The following is a 14,096-nucleotide window of genomic DNA, read 5'->3' on the forward strand; positions in this document are numbered from 1 at the left end:
CGTATACACCATCAGCGCTGCCTCCTATTGTAGTATCCCCCTTTGTGAATGATTTATAAATATAAAATGCCGTAAATGCCTAATTTAAGAGCCGAGATTGCGATCACATGACCAGCCAGCTCTCTCCTCCCCTCCAGACTGACATCAGCAGAGGAATCTCAGCACCGTTCGCTGCATCTCTCAGAGGAGAAAAGGAGAAAGTTGTCCAGTTTATAAAAATAAATGTTGCAAATACCTTATTTCACTGCCGAGATTGCGATCACATGACCGGCCAGCTTTCTCTTTCTCCTCTGAGAGATGCAGTGGGCGGGGCTGAGATTCCTCTGCTGATGTCAGTCTGGAGGGTAGGGAGGAGAGGAGGATAGAGCTGGCTGGTCATGCGATTGCAAGCTGGCTCTTAAATGAGGCATTTACAGCATTTATAAATCATTCATAGAGGGGAACACTGCAATAGGAGGCAGTGGTGATGGTGTATACACAGGTTAGAGTTCTGAGAGCAGCAGGAGGGGGGAGGGGTGGCTCACACACAGACAGAAAGGGGAGGGGGAGGAGGACACAGGAGAGCAGACAGCAGGCTGCTGATGACTAAGGCATGTAAACTGACCATGAGGTCTGGTCTCAGCAGCCATGATGCAACGTGGTCAGTTTACAGAGGGGTGGGGAGAAACTGGCTGGATCAGCCAAGTTTTTTTTTTTTTTGTTTTGTTTTTTAGGTGTTAAATGACACAGGACAAGCACTGGAACAGGATCAATTTTTTTTCTTTTAACGCTTTAAATACCAGCTACAGGCAACCCGAGTTTCATTTTCACAAATACACAGCCAATATCTTTTCACAAATGCAAGGCAAACATATAGCAAAAAAGTATACATAATCAAAAATATGGAAATTGCAGAATTAACATATATTTGACTTTATTAGCACAAATTTCATAATGCATACATTCCTAAAAGCCCTTAAAAGTAGATTCCTGGGAATACATAAAAGAAGATAATAAAAAAAAAAAAAAAAAAAAAAAACACACCACACAAAAAAAATTTGCCTATATCACCAGTCCACAATAAAACTAAAATGTTACCAGGTAGCAGGGAATTTACATGTGCTGCCATGACCCAGGAACAAAGCCAATATAAAAATATTGTTGATACGACTAAAAATAATAATTATGTTAAGAAGAGTCCAAAGTGCTTGTATAAGGAAATAGAATGAATGCAACAGGAGATGGTCAGACTGCAGGCGTTCTACAAGAGATGCTAGAGACTGAATATGCTATAGGGGTTGGAGACTGAGTACATGCTTCAGTCATAGATCAGAGCCATGTTACGTGTGAGGGCTGATTATCACTGCTATTTACAACCGCTTTACAAATCAGTGCTTCCACATTCAAGATCTCTACAGCCCCCCTAAAATGGAGCGGTGCCGTCTGATTCTTCCCTCCGTAGGATCCATTATGAAAAACAAAAAAACAAAACACAAACTACAATACCACAAGTCAGTCTAATAAAATAATTCCTTTACTAGCCCGAGTAAACAGGTTAGGGAAACACAAACTGTCTTTAATGGCCTTGAGGACAGCACAATAACTGTCAAAGGGCCACAGATTGGGCACCAGGAATAGAAACTAATGAAAATAATTAAAGTGCTAGTATATGAATATTCTAGATATGCCATGTAAACCTCAAAAAGGTGAATCCATTACCTTTATATAGAAGAAAGGTGTTGCCTCTCCCCTGAGTCAGATTGATGTCACATCTAAGACTAGTGAATGAAACTACTGGCGTTGTGCAGCAGGAGTAGCATTGTGTTATGTATTCAAGGGGATGTACTTTTAGAGGAGGGATTTTCTTTTCATGTACAAATCATTGTAACTTTGTACTCTTGAATAACGTCAATTATATGTGAAGTGTGCTCGAGGTGATTGTAGCCATATACCCAGTAATGTAAATTATTATTTTTTTTTTTTGCACTAACATCCAAATTTTCAGGAAAGCTTTGAGGGTGTGTCCCCTTCTTCAAGGTTTAAGCTGTACTAATACAGAAAGTTTTAGAAAAATCTAAACTACTAAAAACATTTTACTGCTATAGAAGTTGGAGGCTGGATACATGCTTCAGGAGACAGCCATAAATTGGAGCCATGTTACATGTGATGGCCGATGATCACTGCTATTACTGCTTGGACCTTGGTGAAGGGAATACACCCCGAAAGCTTGTCTTAAAAATTTGGATATTTGTGCAAATAAAAAATATCACGAACAGTACTCAATTGTTTATGTTAATTGTGCAATTTCATACTTTCTTTCACTTGGATGCATTCTTTCTTTCTATATAAAATTGGTTCAGCTGGTTTTGTGGCAATTAACCACTTGCCGACCAGCTCCTGTACATAGACGTCGGCACTTTGAAGATGGATATCTCGGTAACAGCAGCAGCTACTGCCACACCCGAGGTATCCATCTCTTCAGAAGCTGGTGGTCTCTGCGGCGGATTTGCTGTGAGATCACCATTATCAGCGCCAGGAGAGGCCCTCCCGCGCCCTCAGCAGTGGCGGAGGCGATCGGGTCCTTGTCATGGTCAGATATGGAGATGAGTGAGGGGAAGATGCCCCCCACCTGTCTCCATACCATAGAAGGGTGGAAGCGACATCATAATGCCAATTCCACCCATACGTCTTAAAAGGGACAATTTTTCAATGTCATTTTTTCAAATGACAATTTATTTTTATTTTTTTATTGCATTTTAGTCCAAATATGAGATCTGAGGACTTTTTGACTCCAGATGTTATATTTAAGAGGACCTGCCATGCTTTTCTCTATTACAAGGGATGTTTACATTCCTTCCAATTGGAATAAAAGTGACCCAAAAGTGAAAAAATAAATAAAATCAAGTAAAATAAATAAAAAAACTTTTTTTAAAGCGCCCCCGTTCCAACGAGCTCACGCGCAGAAGCGAACACATACGTAAGTAGCGCCTGCATATGAAAACAGTGGTCAAACCGCGCAAAAGAAAAAAACTTGGGCTAACTTTACTGTCTTATTTTTTTATTCAAAAAAAATAAATAAAAAAAAGTGCACTTGTAAGATTACTGCGCAAATACGGTGTGAAAAAAAAAAAAAAGTATTGCAATGACCACCATTTTATTGTCTAGGGCGTTAGAAAAAAAAAAAAATATTTATATATATATATATATATATTTTCCAGCAAAAAAAATAAAAAATAAAAAAATTGTAAACACCAAAATCTCAAAACGAGGCTAGTCAAATAGCTAATTGGTTTCATGGTTACAACCCAGAACATGCTTAGTCAATTTAAAAATGGCCATGCAATACCAATGAAGCGTATCAATATTTCAGTAGGCCATATCAATTTAGTGAGCTTTTGATCAATTTCAGCACCAGCAAATCGATCAGCTATCTTATTGTTCAAATGAAGAGGCGTCTGTTTTAAACAACCAATCACAGTACACATTGAATTAAAGCGGAGGTCCACCCTAACATGGACCTCCGCTCATTGGAATCAGTACAGTACAGGTATCTGCACCCACTTCCGGGATAGCTCTCTGCAGAAAGGGGCGTAGATTACGCCCCTTTCCGAAAGTCCCCCGCTGCCTGCTGGGAAACACAGATCCCAGAGGCAGCGGGTCCATCCTTATTGCGCAGCGCGACTCGCGCATGCGCAGTAGGGAACCGGGAAATGAAGCCGAAAGGCTCCACTTCCCGATTTCCATACCCAAGATGGGGCGGCAGCACCCGAGAGACGATCGAGAGATCGGCTTCGGGTGCCGACATCGCGGGCGTGCCATCAGGTAAGTGTCACTATTTTAAAAGTCAGCAGCTGCAGTATTTGTAGCTGCTGGCTTTTAAAAAAAAAAAAAAAAAAATGCGGACTCCCGGCGGACTCCCGCTTTAATTATCTTTTCTAATAGATTGTCTCAGATAGATCATGCATCACTAAGTGGCAGACCACAGTCCAGATAGAGTCACTGTCCCATCCAGGCCACCGCAGTCCCGCGATTGAAGCCCCATACACACTAAGATTTTCTGCTGAGTTTTTCCTTCAGATTTACCAAAACCATATAATATGAGGTCAAACCTTAGGAGTTTCAATGTGTATGCAATCAGGCAGGCCCTTGCACTACATTGTTTTGGTAAATCTGAAGGAAAAAAACTCAGCAGAAAATCTGATAGTGTGTATGGGCCTTTAGAAGCAGTTTTTTCCCCCTGCTTCCATTGCTGCTGTTATTACAGCAGAGGAGGGCGATAGGCAGAACAGTTCTGGACAGAGAGCGGGAGGCACAGCAGCTTTGAAAGGAGGATGGGAGCTGCCGAAGATAACATTTTAAGTTAACCAGCAGGTGATTGGTTGCGAGGATGTAACCAAAGACACTGATGCAAGAACAGGATTGTGATATAAAAATGAGGGGGGGCGGTAATGTGACAGAGTCATCGCAAAACACATGCGATTCAGACCTCTACTGGAAGAAATTTTTTACTGACTGGACTTTGGTAATTGTGTCCGCCATAATGTCGCAGTCCTGATAAAAATCACAGATCGCCACCATTACTAGTAAAGAAAAAAAATATGATTAAAAAAATGCTATAAATCTATGTCCTATTTTGTAGACGCGCTAACTTTTGCGCAAACCAATCAATATACGCTTATTGTGATTTTTATTTTTATTTTACCAAAAATATGTAGAACACATATTGGCCTAAAAACAGGAAAAAATGCTTTTAAAAAATAAATAAAAAAGGGGATATTATAGCAAAAAATACAAAATAGTGTTTTTTTTTTAAATTTACGCTTTTTTTTGCGCAAAAAAAATAAATAAACAGAGGTGATCAAATACTGTGCCACCAAAAGAAAGCTATTTGTGGGGAAAAAAAAAAAAAAAGGACATCAATTTTGTTTTGGTGCAGCATCGCACGACCACGCAATTGTCAGTTAAAGCGACGCAGTGCCAAATTGCAAAAAAATGGCCTGGTCATTCAGCAGCCAAATCTTCCGGGGCTGAATTGGTTAAACAGTATACCAGGCACTGTTTAACTATTGCAAACTTCAAAACTTGAATTTACAATAAATTGAATTAATAACGAATATTGACATATCACAGTACTGCCAATTTCCTAATCCAGATCTACAATGTTTGTAATTAATGGCATAAACAAAGCACGATCATGTTCCAAGTTTCCCATTGCGAAGAACTACAGTACATTAACGTCACGTAAACATTTTTAACATCTCTCTTGGCCAGCGGCAGACGTACTGAACTGTGTGGAATGGGGCCAAGTCATCCTGGGAGTGACCTTATATGGAAGCAGAATTCCATTTGTAATCATTTTTCAGAAGGCCACCAGTTAGGTGGAACACATCACTGCATATTAGATTTTAGACTGATGACCAATTGGCGACAATTTTTACATTTTACCTTCACAATGTGCAACTCTCATTTAAAAACTCAACTAAAATGAGGTTTTGTTCTTCTGCAATCAGCCAGCAATAGATCACAATAGGAGTAATCTACTCCTGCAAGGAGAGTCTCCGTATAAGGAGGAAGGGCTATGACATCACATCTCTTCTCTGCTATATGTCATGGAGACGACGAGACGGAGAACGCTTCATTACTTTAGAAAGTGATAGCTGGAAAGGGCCAACACCATTCATTGCACACATCAGTCCACAAAATGCTCTGTGTTGTCAACCTAGAGGAGGAGCAGAGAGCAAGGGACGTTACCAGGAATCTTTCTATACTTGTAGGGTTTTTGAAGGGATAAAACATGGGCAATTATGCAAGTACTGCAGAGATACACTGTATCAAAACTGAATATAAATTAATCATAGCTCCCAACTGTCCCCGATTGTGAGGGACTGTCCCTACTTTGAAATAATGTCCCTCTGTCCCCAATTTCTCCTCATTTGTCCCTCATTTTGGTCTAATCAATACAGATGTATAGAAAATGCATGTTTTATCTATCAAAAAGTGTTTTTCAGTGCTAAACCTTTCATCTATTTCTAAATTGCTGCATTTGTAATTTCTAAAAGTCAATATAAAGGAATATAAAAAAAAAAAAAAAAAAAAAAAAAGAAAGCACTTGTGGGTTTAACCAATCTTTTTTGTAAAATTCTCCTTTAAAGGGGGCGTGTTCTATGCCTGCATACTTTTGCTGATAGGTGTCCCTTATTCCCATCTCAAAAAGTTGGGAAGTATGAATTAGTTCTGTGCAAATGGAGCAAAGTTGAGTGTTCCCATGTTATATTCTCTGCAGATTGAGAAAGTATGATTAGAGAAAAAAATACTGCATTATGGCCACTAGTTGGCGCTCACCATTATAGAAAATAAATACACTCTTTAGCTGTATCTATTGTCCACAATATAGTTTTTGTTCTGAATCCCTACATTTAACCACATGCTAACCATATAATCTAGTTCTACAGCGGCAGAGGGTTTCTCCTGAACTGGATCACATACCTAGTATGTTATCTGGAACTATTGAGTAGGGTGGGGCATGATGGCTGTGCTGAGATTAGATACAGCACAAGCCAATCAATCAGTGGGTGCCTGCCAATGACTGACCGCTGACACCTGCTGACTAGTAAGGAGGAATACAGGACAGAGCTTTGCCTATGTAAACAATGCAGAGCTCTGTCTGGATAGTGGGGATGTGGCCGTTTCTGTTTCAGGGAATAAAAACAGTTACACCCCTCAATAAAAGCAGCACACAATACACACACATACAAACACCAGTTAGGCACACATTTAACCCTTTGATCACCCTAGGTGTTAATCCTGTCCCAGTGTTATTAGTACAGTGACAGTGGATTTTTTAGAACTGATTAATGCCACTCGTTCTCAAAGTGTCAGACTGCCCACCATACTATCACAGTCCTGCTACAAGTCTCTGATCTCCTCCATTGCTAGTATTAAAAAAATAAATAAAAAAAAATATATATATATAGAAGATAAATCCTGTATAATAAACTGTAAATTTTGTTTGTGAACAGTGTTGCATTATCGCGTAATTGTCAGTTAAAGTAACACAGAGCCAAAAAAGCAAAAAAATAAATAAAAAAATAGTCTGGTCATGAAAGGGGTAAATCACTCAGAGGTAAATTAATGTGCAGAGAATATGGCCTGAGAACATTCACCCAATTCGCACAGAACAAATTTAAAATGCATATATTTTTTTTTTATAAAATTCACATCTTAAAGTTTCTATCTTCTAATTTACTATCAATGTAATAAAAACAGAAGAGTATTTTTACTGCTTTGTGATACTCCAAGATCACATTGACGACAACGACCAGATTTCATACTCTGGATCGCCAAAAAACATCCCTAGAATTTTGGCAGGTTGAATTTATTAAAAATAATATATATTGTTATAATATATATATATATATATATATATATATATATATATATATATATATATATATATATATATATATATATATATATATATATATATATATATATATATATATATATATATATATATATAAACACACACACACACACACACACACACACATATACATATACATATACACACACAAATTTTCTGAAAAATCCCATCACAATCCCCTTTCAAAAAAAAAAAAGCGACATGAATTCCTTACTGGTGTTTTTTTGTGAAGAAATCGTTTTCAAAGAAAATGCAACTATTCCCAGATAAATATCTATAGCTGCATTGGATTGGATCTACTCCAATGTCACGGCCATGGCAGGCAGCCCAGTACTCCAGGTGTACAGATCCCACGGCTGGAGACAAACGTCAGCGTGTGATCCAACTGCCTGGCAGTAACTGAAATATCAGATTCAGAGACAGGAAGCTTTAACACTCTTTTCTGCCTTATAAAAATGTGTCTTTCTATATTAGGCCTCATGCACGCTGCGTTATTGTAAAACGCTATTTCTCCAGACAGGAGAAAATCAGCGTGAATAGCTCACCCAAGCTTCAGGTTTTTTTTCAAATCAGTTTAGCAGCGTTTGGGCTTTTAATTGGCAGGAATTCTCATTTATTCTAGCTATTGAAATGAATAAATGCTGCAGTGCTTAACATGCCTAGAATTTATGCTCGTTTAGCAGCGTATTTTTTTTTTTTTTGCCAAAACTCTGCTGCTCCTGGATGCACTGGCAGTTTTTTTTTTTTCTGCCTCTAAATGCTGCTAAAAGCCTTTGTGTGCATGGACACAGAGGATAACATGCAAGAGTCTAGTGCAGGGGTCTTCATACTATGGCCCTCCAGTTGTTCAGAAACTACAATTCCCATCATGCCTAGTCATGTCTGTGAATGTCAGAGTTTTACAATGCCTCATGGGATGCGTAGTTCTGCAACAGCTGGAGGACCGTAGTTTAAGGATCCCTAGTTTAGGCTAGGTTCACACTGCTGCGATGCGGGAACGCTGCAAATCCACTGCATCACATGTCTCCCGGCGGCAGTTCACACTGCCCTATGTGAACTGCTGGGAGTGTCAGTGAAAAGTTAATGGCACCTCCAAATCAGTTCGCATATCGCAGTGCGATCTGCAAACTCAGACAGAAATCGTATCGCATGGTGTGAACACTCCTGCAATCCGATTCTGCTGCGGACCAAAATGGGGTCCTGTGCGAATTTCGGCCGGATGCAATGCAAATTCAGCCATACTATCTGTATGGCTGAAATTGCATCGCACAGAGATCGGATGTGATTTGCACTGCAGTGCGAATCACATCAATCATGGACATCGCAGCAGTGTGAACCTAGCCTTAGAGGCAAAAAAAATAAATAAAAAAATGAGCCAGACGCCCCTAGGAGCAGCTGCAAAAACATCCAGTTTGCATGAGGCCTAAGACCTGCCAGAGCCCTACGTAACATACTGAATTTAGACAAGTATTAAATATGCCGGTATAAATAGCACTTTTAAAAACGTAAAACCGGCCACTCTCCCCTACCGCCAATTCAAACTCCTATTATAGATCACCACAGCCAAAGCTTGGAAATCCCCATCCTTAATTGCTGAAACTAAAAATAGGAGTCAATCAAGCAAAGATCCATGCCAAAACAGGCTATAACTCAAGATAAAATATCAAATTTTGAGAATATATGGAATCCCTGGGTAACTCGCTTTTTGCCTTCCAATTTTGATGCTTCCCTACTAGAACCTTGGTAATGTCGATTTATACTTCCATTCTCTGTATTAATGGTATGTGTTTATTACCATGTACTATCCCGGGGACCCCTACTACTTCTTAATTCTTTCTTCCCCATCTATTTTTTCTCCCATCTTTTTAGTAGTTAGATCCATGTAAAAAAAAAAAATAAATAAATAAATAAATTAAACTACTACTCCATATCTTTTCTTTTGCTGCCACCATATGTACTTATTTATACAAAATAGGGGTTGTAAAGGTAATTTTTTTATTTTCTACATAGTTTCCTTTAACCACTTGCTTACTGGGCACTTAAACACCCTTCCTGCCCAGACCAATTTTCAGCTTTCGGTGCTCTCACACTTTGAATGACAATTACTCAGTCATGCAACACTGTACCCAAATGAATTTTGTGTCCTTTTTTTCCCACAAATAGAGCTTTCTTTTGGTGGTATTTGATCACCTCTGGGGTTTTTATTTTTTGCGCTATAAATGAAAAAAGACCGAAAATTTTGAAAAAAAACGCATATTTCTTTGTTTCTGTGACAGAATTATGCAAATTATTAATTTTTCTTCATACATTTTGGCCACAATTTATACTGCTACATGTCTTTGGTAAAAATAACCCAAATTAGTGGATATTATTTGGTCTTTGTGAAAGTTATAGAGTCTACAAGCTGTGGTGCGAATCGCACAAAATTGATCACATCTGATGTACTGGTGGCCTATCTCGCTTCTTGTGACCCGAACAAGTCAGGAAAGTACAAATACCCCCCAAATGAACCCTTTTTGGAAAGTAGACATTCCAAGGTATTTAGTAAGAGGCATGGTGAGCTTTTTGATGTTGTCATTTTTTTCCCACAATTCTTTGCAAAATGAAGATTTTTCATTTTTTTTATTTTTCTCCACAAAATTGTCATTGTAATAGGTTATTTCTCTCACCTGGCATGTGTATACCACAAATGACACCCCCCAAAAAATTCTGCTACTCCTCCTGAGTATTACAATACCACATGTGTGGGACTTTTTCACAGCCTGGCCACATAGAGAGGCCCAACATGCAGGGAGCGCCATCACGTGTTCTAGAAGCATAAATTACACATCTAACTTGTTGACTACTTATTACACTTTTGAAATACCAGGACAATGACACGTGGAACTGATGACAGATGGCACTAATATGTGGCACTGATGACAGATGACACTAATATGTGGCACTGATGACACGTGGCACTAATATGTGGCACTGATGACACGTGGCACTAATATGTGGCACTGATGACACGTGGCACGTGGCACTAATACGTGGCACTGATGACACGTGGCACTAATACGTGCCACCGGTGACAGATGGCACTAATACGTGGCACCAATGACGCGTGACACTGATGACAGATGGCACTGATAAGTGGCATTGATGACACGTGACACTGACAACAGATGGCACGTGACACTGACAGGTGGCACTGATGACAAATGGCACTGATACGTGGCACTGATGACAGATGGCACTAATACGTGGCACTGATGACAGATGGCACTATGTGGCACTAATAACACGTGGCACTGACAGATGCCACTTATACGTGGCACTGGGGACAAATGGCACTGACAACAGGTGGCACTGGGGACAGATAGCACTGCGGGCAGGTGGCACTGGGGTGGGGCGGATGGCACTGGGGCAGGATGGCACTGGGGGGGGTGGCACTGGGGGAGGATGGCTCTGGGGGAGGATGGCTCTGGGGGAGGATGGCACTTTTTTTTTTACACTTTTTTTTTTCTTTTGTACACTAACGGCTGCTGCAGCCGTTCTTCTCTCCCCTCTCACACGCTGTCTGTGTGAGGAGGGAGAGCGGCGCTGAGAGATGATCTCATATGTTTACATATGAGATCATCTCCCATTGGACACGCCGATCACGCTGTAAACGGCCGCTGTGATTGGCCGTTTACAGCGATCTGTGTTTGCCTGTCCCCGGGGGACACGGCAAACACAGAACTTCCGCGATGCGCGCCCGCGGCGGCGCGCATCGCGGAAGTAAACACCAGGCCGTCCAGGGACGGCCAGGCGTAGGAAGCCGCCCGCCCTAAGGCCGTCATTCGGCTATAGGGCGGGCGGGAAGCGGTTAAGCTAGTGCATTGTTGTTTCACTTACCTTTTCCTTTGATTTCCCTTCTAAATGTTTTTTTGCTTTGTCTGAATATCTCACTTCCTGTTTCTCCTCAGTAAACTTCTCACCATCATCCGAGCTGGTGGTTAGTCAGCCAGAACAGCTTACTGAACAGCTTACTGAGGAGGAACAGGAAGTGAGAAATTCAGACAAAGAAAACAAAAAGAAAAAAAAACATTTAGAAGGGAAATCGAAGGAAAAGATAAGTGAACCAACAATTCAATAAACAAATGTAAAAAACAAAGCAAAACAAAAAAAAACAACTATATATGCTGGTATAATAGGCAAGGCTTTCAGAAGAAACACTTCAGTTACATTCCTTCTCTTAAAAAGTGACGAGGAGTAGTGTAAATATTCTCTCGCAGGCCAGGGATATGAGTCACAGACATTTCCTGTATAAAGTGAGGTAACCGGCAAGAGAAGTACCGTATATACTCGAGTATAAGCCGAGATTTTCAGCCTCTTTTTTGAGGCTGAAAGTGCCCCCCTCGGCTTATACTCGAGTCATCGCTGTCTGCCCGCTCGATCAGCGTGTCGAGCAGACAGACAGCGGCCATTCTATGATTCAAAAGCCGCGCCTCCGGCTCCGCCTTCGCCTGTGATAGGCGGAACACTGAATTTCCCAGCAGCCTGTGTTCCGCCTATCACGGGCGTCGTCTCATCCTCGTACTACGGACGAGGATGATACGACGTCCGTGATAGGCGGAACACAGCCTGCTGGGAAATTCAGTGTTCCGCCTATCACAGGCGAAGGAGGAGGCGCGGCTTTTGAATTTTACAATGGCCGCCACGAAGAGGGCACGGGACGGAGGCAAGGCAAGGCACGGCACGGGACAGGACGGGACGGGACGGGACGAAGGCAAGGCACGACACGGGACGGAGGCTCGGGACAAAGGCTCTGGACACAGGTAGGCTGGACACACACACACACACACACACACACACACACACACACACACGGATGGAGACACACACACACGGATGGATGGATGGATGGAGACACACACACACACAGGGATGGATGGATACACACACACACAGGGATGGATGGATGGATGGATGGAGACACACACACAGGGATGGATGGATGGATGGATGGATGGAGACACACACACACAGGGATGGATGGATGGATGGAGACACACACACACACACACAGGGATGGATGGACACACACACACACACAGGGATGGATGGACACACACACACACAGGGATGGATGGACGGACACACAGGGATGGACGGACACACAGGGATGGACGGACACACAGGGATGGACGGACACACAGGGATGGACGGACACACACACAGGGATGGACAGGCATGTCTCACCCTCGGCTTATACACGAGTCAATAAGTTTGCCAGTTTTTTTGGGGGTAAATTGGGGGCCTCGGCTTATATTCGGGTCGGCCTATACTCGAGTATATACGGTAGATGTGCAAATACAGAACAAACGATGATATATACAGCTAGGTGGGGCATTTCCTGGCTCACACTTTACAGACATGTCTGTGGAGGTAATATTATAAGCACATCTCCAGCCAAAAATAATAAATAGCCCAAAACAACAAAACTAGCTTTTGCTATAATAGTGGTCTTCAATACAGAGATTTCCCCCTCCAATAATTTTTCTTTTCTGCTGCTGTATATCCTCAGTCTGATGGTCATAAAGAAGCCCCAACTCCTCCGGTCTTCTCTACTTAAAGCGGACCTTCAGTCTTTTTCATCTTTCCATCCATTAAATCTTGTTGCTTTAACTTTGGATAGTTCTATATTTTTTTCTGCCAGTCAATACCTTATACAGCCGCCTTCTTTCTTGTCTGGTAAAAAGCCAAGGCTTATGACCTCATGCACAGCTCTCTCTCGCACTTGTAAGTTTGCCAGGAAAGGGGGGGGGGGGAGAGATGAGTCATAAGAGGGCCAATGAGAGCTGTAGAGCTGGAGGTGTGCCTCTGTCTGTGTAAAAGTGAACAAGCAGCAGCTTCAGCTGCCCACAGTTAAAATGGATGCAGCCAAATTCAGTGGAGGGAGGTTTCAGCAGCATATTTGGCAAATACAGGATCACAGTATATAAAATATGCAAAGTGGTTGGAGGCAAGTTTCAGAATGGCAAAGATGCTTTTATTACAAATTATGTGAGCAGACCACAGTTCCTCTTTAACCACTTCAATACAGGGCACTTAAACACCTTCCTGCCCAGACCAATTTTGAGCTTTCAGCGCTGTCGCACTTTGAATGACAATTGCGCGGTCATGCTACACTGTACCCAAATGACATTTTTATCATTTTTTTCCCACAAATAGAGCTTTCTTTTGGTGGTATTTGATCACCTCTACGGTTTTTATTTTTTGCGCTACAAATAAAAAAATACAGAAAATGTTGAAAAAAAAAATGTTTTTTTTTGTTTCAGTTTCAAAACTTTGTAAATAAGTATGTTTTCTCCTTCATTGATGGGCACTGATGGGGCTACACTGATGGGCACTGATAAGGTGGCACTGATGGGCACCAATGTGGCACCAATGAAGTGGCACTGATAGGCGGCACTGATGAGCGACACTGATAGGCGACACGGACGGACACTGATAGGCGACACGGACGGACACTGATAGGCGGCACAGGTGGGCATAGATAGGCGACACGGACGGACATAGATAGGCGGCACAGGTGGGCATAGATAGGCGACACGGACGGACATAGATAGGCGGCACAGGTGGGCATAGATAGGCGGCACGGACGGGCATAGATAGGCGGCACAGGTGGGCATAGATAGGCGGCACAGGTGGGCATAGATAGGCGGCA

General features: G+C 41.7%; 1 protein-coding gene across 3 annotated transcripts in view; it reads right to left on the bottom strand.

The window, feature by feature from the left end:
• MYADM (myeloid associated differentiation marker) overlaps window positions 1–14,096 on the bottom strand; it is a 66,719-nt gene that overhangs the window by 5,235 nt on the left and 47,388 nt on the right. Inside the window, exon 1 of one of the 3 annotated variants that reach the window (XM_077457423.1) lies at window positions 5,425–5,461. The exons of the other annotated variants lie outside the window; for them this stretch is intronic. Coding sequence (XP_077313549.1) covers window positions 5,425–5,446 — 22 coding nt within the window. The 5' untranslated portion in view covers window positions 5,447–5,461. Of the gene's footprint in view, window positions 1–5,424; window positions 5,462–14,096 lie in introns of those variants that run through there. 3 annotated transcript variants of the gene reach the window in all.

The sequence above is a fragment of the Lithobates pipiens genome, unplaced genomic scaffold, assembly GCF_037356315.1.
Source record: "Lithobates pipiens isolate NorthernLeopardFrog02 unplaced genomic scaffold, aLitPip1_a1.2 Scaffold_27, whole genome shotgun sequence".
NCBI lineage: Eukaryota > Metazoa > Chordata > Amphibia > Anura > Ranidae > Lithobates > Lithobates pipiens.